At 44.1% G+C, this 6,065-nt stretch overlaps 2 protein-coding genes across 2 annotated transcripts in view; both read right to left on the bottom strand.

The window, feature by feature from the left end:
- The window catches only part of SORT1 (sortilin 1), a 72,448-nt gene extending 70,321 nt beyond the window's left edge, over positions 1-2,127 (bottom strand). Inside the window, exon 1 of the mRNA XM_008069771.2 lies at positions 1,875-2,127. The gene's annotated coding sequence lies outside the window, so the exon portion shown is untranslated. The remainder of the gene's footprint in view (positions 1-1,874) is intronic.
- A 1,081-nt stretch (positions 2,128-3,208) lies between these two features.
- PSMA5 (proteasome subunit alpha 5) overlaps positions 3,209-6,065 on the bottom strand; it is a 27,315-nt gene continuing 24,458 nt past the window's right edge. The window contains exon 9 of the mRNA XM_021718460.1: positions 3,209-3,270. Within this exon, the coding sequence (XP_021574135.1) occupies positions 3,265-3,270 (6 nt within the window). The 3' untranslated portion in view covers positions 3,209-3,264. The remainder of the gene's footprint in view (positions 3,271-6,065) is intronic.

The following is a 6,065-nucleotide window of genomic DNA, read 5'->3' as shown; positions in this document are numbered from 1 at the left end:
GCTGGGGTGGCCGTGAGTGTGCCACTGCACTCTAGCCTGGGTGATGGAGTGAGACTCCAACTCAAATAATAACAACAACAAAAAAAACCACTCACATTTCACAAAAGCAAGCTCTGGAGGTGGTATCAAATCACCCCCAGATGTGAAATAATGTTATGTTCAAGTTTGCGTAGAAAGCCAAACAGGCACAATTTGCTTCTAAATTCAAAATCAACCAGTAAACATTTGGGATCACAACCTCTGGCCTCCTCTTCTTCTACATGATTCATGGAAATTTTTAAAGAAATATTAAAGTTAGTCCAAAACTTCTCATATTGTGGATGAGGAATTGAGGGCCAGAGACTAAAATGCAAAACACAAAACAAATTACATTCACAGAAAACTTTCTCAGAACCACAGGTTCTCAATGGAAGGATTGTGTTTCTACCAATGGTTTCCTCAGACTGGGATTGGGGGAAGAGAAGGAAAAACAGCCTCAATCCTTAAGAAAAGCCATGAGTCCAGCATTCATCTAACAATCTTTACAGGTATGAAGACTCTGTCAAAAAGAGTCAATCAAACCATCTCAAAGCCACATATTATCAGCCCAACTTTGACTGTAGTCACCATTAAGACAACAATAAAAAGCTGCATGGAACTGATAGAAATTGATAGCTTGTTCTTCAAGCCCCATTACTCCTCAAAACCACCTACATTCAGAATACTGAGAACACATAGTGGGAAGAACAAGTTTTTACCAATTTCCTAAAAAGAGAAGCAATAGAAACACTAGCCACAAAAGAAAAGAAAGGGAACTGAAAACTTGTAGAAATTTACAAATGTAGTTATCTAGTCCATAATATTTTTAGACCACTGACACAGATTTTTTTCTAGAAAAGTTGTATTTTTAATTACATGACAAATTTGATGGTTTTATCTGCCTTAATATTAGCTCCTAGCTATATAAAACATCTGAACCTCATTTCTCCAGCCTCAAAACACAGTTCAATTTCTGCAAAAGAAATTGAGGGGTAATGGTACAGGAAGGAAGAGAGAAGGAGAAACATTACTCCCCTGCTCCTGCCACTGCAACCCAGTGCTAAGCATTGCCTGGCATGTGACGATCACACAGGGTAACAGGCCAACTAGGACAAAGTTGGGGAGCACAGACTCTGCAGTCACCCACTGAGAAGCCAATGCCTGTTGACTAGAGCTGTGTGGAGATTGGCAGAGTGCAGAAGAAACTGTTAGTAGTCTCTGTGAACTTGACATGAAGGATCTGATCAAAACAGCAGAATGGAAAGCCTATTATTATCGTTATTATTACAAAAAGAAAACAGCCATTTGAAGCTGACCAGAACATAAGCCTTCTTCCAATTATTTCCACATGCAGACGCGAGACACAGATTTCTAATTAAAAATCACTATGCACAGAGCCAAATATTTTAGTCAGCAGAGAACTTACCTAATTGTTACACTGCATTCCCTTTGAGCCATCTGTCACACCTGGCTGGCTCTCTCCTCTCACTCAACCAAACCTCAGATGAAGATTAACCTTTGCCAGATCAACTATACTTCATCTAATCTGCTGATATTCTCGCTGAAATCCCCATGCATCAGTCACTATAACGTCCCTCTGGGGCTGAAGGTCGGATGGGTGCACTGTGGGAGAGGACTCCTGAGGACTTGGCTCTCTCTGCTTAACCGGGACCCGGAAGGAGATCCCACACAATTCCTATTCCTTAACCCAAACATGAACAGAAGAAACAGAGCTCAAGAGAAGATGAAATAAGCTAGAGGATGGGAATAGGGGTGCTGGGAAAGGGAGCAAAAAAAGGCTAAGTATTGGAATAAATGAGGGAGTGGGGAAGTTCAGGGCAGTTCAATGCACTGACCTTCCGATTTCCGGGTGTTACAAAGGCCTGGTGGTCATGACAACAGGCTGAGTGACAGCTCCCTCATGCCACTCACAGGCACATTCGGTCGGTCAGCCGGGACTCAACCCTGCCAGCGCCAGCAAACAAACACACACATTCTTCCCAGAGCTGAAACTCATACAACACAGCCTCTCTACAGGGCCTGTTGACTTAAGAAACCAGATGCTTTGATGTTGGGGCAGAAGTTCCGCGTAAAGAAATAGTTAGTAACCCTGAATTGTACCCCACATCTTTAAAATAAAAATAAAAAGTAGTAGTTAGTGACAGAACCAGAGGAGGAAAGAAGTGAGCAATGGTCCCTGGCTTTATTAATCATAAGGTGAACAAGTTTTAAGGAGATTGTCGAATGGTCTGTACACAGGAACGAGAAGTAAGGAAGTTATGTCAGCCACCACCACGACCCTGGCCAAGGCATTGCATCTGTTTCTTTAAGACAGAGTTTCAAGCCTACCCTCAAAGGGGTGCTTACAGGAGAAATGTTTTGAAGCAATCCAACTTAGCAACCAACATTAATAAAATTTAGGCCTGCTCAACATCTCAGTGCAAAGGTTATACTTGTTATGAATACGCCCAGCATGTGAAGGAACGAATCAGTTAAAGGTGAGCCATGAAAGCATGCCACGAAGCAAAAGGAAGACTACGGCGTCTAAGAAAGAGCATTTGCAAATGATTCTTCATAGCAAGAAGAAGAGATAATAACTTACTGAGTGCTAATTATGTGCAGACATTGTTCTAGTGAGTTATTACCTAATACATGTTCTACCTGCACACTCATTGTTTAATTTTCACAGCCACCCTACAAATTAAGTACTCTTATCTCCACTTTATGGACTAGGAACTGAACACAGAAAAGTAAAGTAACTTACCCAAGATCACACAGCTAAGTGACACGCCCACGATTCAAATGCAGAGAGGCTGGCCTCAAAGCCTGCTGCACTTTCCATGGTATGCCAAGACCTCAGAACACAACTGGGGAGGCTAATTTTTGGCAAGGAATCAGTACTTATCTTTCTCCTTTGTTTTCTGTTTTTAGTAATAGCCAATTTTTTTATTTCCAGTTTCTTTCCCATGAGTCTTTTATACATTATTTATAATACTATAAATAGAAAGAAAAATGTTTTCCTCTCCTGCTTCAAATCCCAAAATAGAGCACTTAATCTTTAAGACGTCTATGTGAAAGATATATACTGTCTAAAATAAATCCAGAACATTTGAAACAGATTTTAAATTAATAGATTGAGCCAGGTGCAGTGGCTCATGCCTGTAATCCCAGCACTCTGGGAGGTTGAGGCAGGAGGACTGCTTGAGCCTAAGAGTTCAAGACCAGCCTGGGAAACATAGCAAGACCTCATCTCTACAAAAAAGCCAAAAAAAGTAGCCAACCGTGATGGTGCATGCCTGTAGTCCCAGCTACTCAGGAGGATGAGGTAGAAGGATCACGTGAGCCCTGGAGGTCAAGGTTGCAGTGAGCCATGATTATGCATGCCACTGCACAGGAGTCAGAATGAGATCCTGACTCAAAAAAAAAAATTCAGTGCTTCTTGGTTGTTATAAAAATAAATTAATAGCCGGGCTCAGTGGTTCAGCCTGTAATCCCGCGCTTTGGGAGGCCGAGGTGAGTGAATTGCCTGAGCCCACGGGTTCAAGACCCGCCTGGGCAAGTTGGCGAGACCTCATCTCTACAATAAATCAAAAATCAGCTGGGCGTGGAAGCGCACGCCTGTAGTTCCAGCTACTTGGAAGGCTGAGGCGGAAGGATCACCGGAGCCCAGCAGGTCGAGGTTGCTGTGGCTGGGAGTGTGCCACTGCACTCCAGTCTGGGCGACAGAGTGAGACTCTGACTCAAAAATACATAAATAAATAAAAATAAATTAATAAGTTGAAAAGAAACAATATGAAAGGAAACCTCCTAGAGAGAAACAGGGAGGCCTAGGCAAACAGAAAAACCTGCTGGATTTCACACGCGAAGAAGGCTGAGTGACAGGTCAGGAGGACACAGGTCTCCTATAGCCATAATGTAACAGCACTGTCATGCTTTCGCTGTGCTTTCTTAAGAACAAACGTTACATGCTGATCTGGTCCCACAAGCCATAGAAACAGGTCTGGGAGTTCACCAGAACCTTCTAAGGCTTTTCACTCTCTAGTCTGAATGGCCTTTTCTTGGCACCCTCAGCATCTAACACAGATCTGGGCACCTGGAAGGCATTCATATATATTGATTACATTAATTAATGTGGCATCAAATGAACAGCATCAAATTATAAGAAGAAGAGAATCATGAACTTTTATTTTTCTTGTGAACTGAATCTTGTCATATTATGTAGGAAAAACTATTCTAGAGGCACTGTCCTCCATTTGTACAAAAGCATACAATATCTCTGATAAAAAGTTGTTCTGTTATGCTGATACTCTTATTTCACACTGTTTATAAAGGGTCCAAAAATACTAGGTCTCTTCAGTACCGTTTAGGATGATTTTTAATGGCTTCTAAAAACAAAAGATTAAAAAGCAGAACAGACTACTATGTAACAATTCTTGGATAAAGAAGAGTTACGTTACTCAGCCATTTCTTTTTTTTTTTTTTTTTTTTGAGTTGGAGTTTCACTCCATTGCCCAGACCTTGCCTCTACAAAAAAATTTTAAAAATTAGCCAACCCCAATGCATACTTGTAACCAGCTACTTGTGAGGCTGAGGTGGAAGGATTGCTTGAACCCAGGATTATGAGACTTTGATAGAGAACCTGACTCAAAAAAAAAAAAAAAGACAAATAAAGGGAAGGATATTCACAAAGGATTAACTTCTTTCACCAGATACAAAAAGAACAAGATTTTTAAAGAAAAGACCATGGATGATCAACAAATGTAAAAAAGTCATTTTTTTAAAAAGGTCACTGAAAAGGACGGGGGGGGGACTTAAAAAAAATCATTGTCTGAAATAGAAGGTAATTTCTTTACATATGGATTTCAAAGACTGCTTTCAGATCTGCTTTTGAGTAGATTTGTCCTAAGAGCTCCCTGGGCCAGGTTTCTCAACCTCTTGGCTTTGGAATCACCCTAATTACAAATGACGTATCAATTCAAACCAACCAGGAAGACTCTGACCAAAGAAATAAAGCCAGGAGTGGCCGCAGACCTAAGGGTGGGTCGACCAGCAAGAGAAGACTCTGAACTAAGGCCTAAGAATGCTGTGTCCAGCCAGCTCAAGGAAGGAAGTGGTCAAGAATATATTAAGCAGCAGCAGTGTAAGGTCGTTTTCATCTCCCCACTGTGAGAAGGAATTCTACACTATTATTTTTTTCTCACCAGTAAAGAAGACTTTCCAGTACTCCACTACCCTAGCCACACCCCACCTGCCCCATCCTTGAGCACCAGCGTGGCTACCTTTCAGACAGCGCCCGCTTGGACTGCTCAGGCAGTCATCCCTTAACACTTGTGCCTTACGTCCCCAGATGAGAGAACTGTGTCACAGGCAACAGGTATGGCTCAGATAACAAGAGAGCCCAAGGGGGGACAGAGGCGCGGCTGGTGCGGGACACAGGGGCACAGGGCATCAGCCACCCATCCCTGGCCCCGAGAGGGGAAAGAGGAAAAGACGCAAGGGAGAAAATACACTGAGTTGAAAACACATTAGAAAGCTGTGACTAGGCACAATTCAATCGTTTATCCGACGAACCACGAGACAGATGTCCAGGCTGGACGGAAGCCAGGCGCCGGGGCTTTCTTAAGCACCGGCTTGGTCAGTGCAGCGGTGTGCGAAGGTTGAGCTGCTTGTGCCCACGGCCACAGGTGCCACAGTTCTGAAAGTCTTCATCCTGAAAACTGGCTCAAAGCAGACTCTGGGCGAGGCGCTTCCTAACGATCGGAAGCACCGTCACAGCAGGACACCGACATCCTGGTCAGAGTCCGACACCTGGGCAGAGGCCACCTTCGAAGGAGTGAAGGAGATCCCATCGACACTGGCACCTCACTTCCAAACCCGCTCCTTGGACCACTCAACCCACGCCGTGGCCTCACGCCCGCGGCGGACGCTGGGACCCCGGCCCCGCCGCCCCGAGGGCCGCCCCGGGGAGGACACACCGGCGCCCCGCACGGCCCAGCTCCCCCGCGAGCCCCCCAGGGGCCGTGGGTCCCTCCGGCTTCCCGGTGCCC

The sequence above is a fragment of the Carlito syrichta genome, unplaced genomic scaffold (genome assembly GCF_000164805.1).
Source record: "Carlito syrichta isolate Samal-C Ts95f unplaced genomic scaffold, Tarsius_syrichta-2.0.1 Scaffold312201, whole genome shotgun sequence".
In the NCBI taxonomy this organism is placed as follows: domain Eukaryota; kingdom Metazoa; phylum Chordata; class Mammalia; order Primates; family Tarsiidae; genus Carlito; species Carlito syrichta.
The sequence above is the reverse complement of the archived record's forward strand: the minus strand, read 5'-3'. Positions and strand labels throughout refer to the sequence as shown.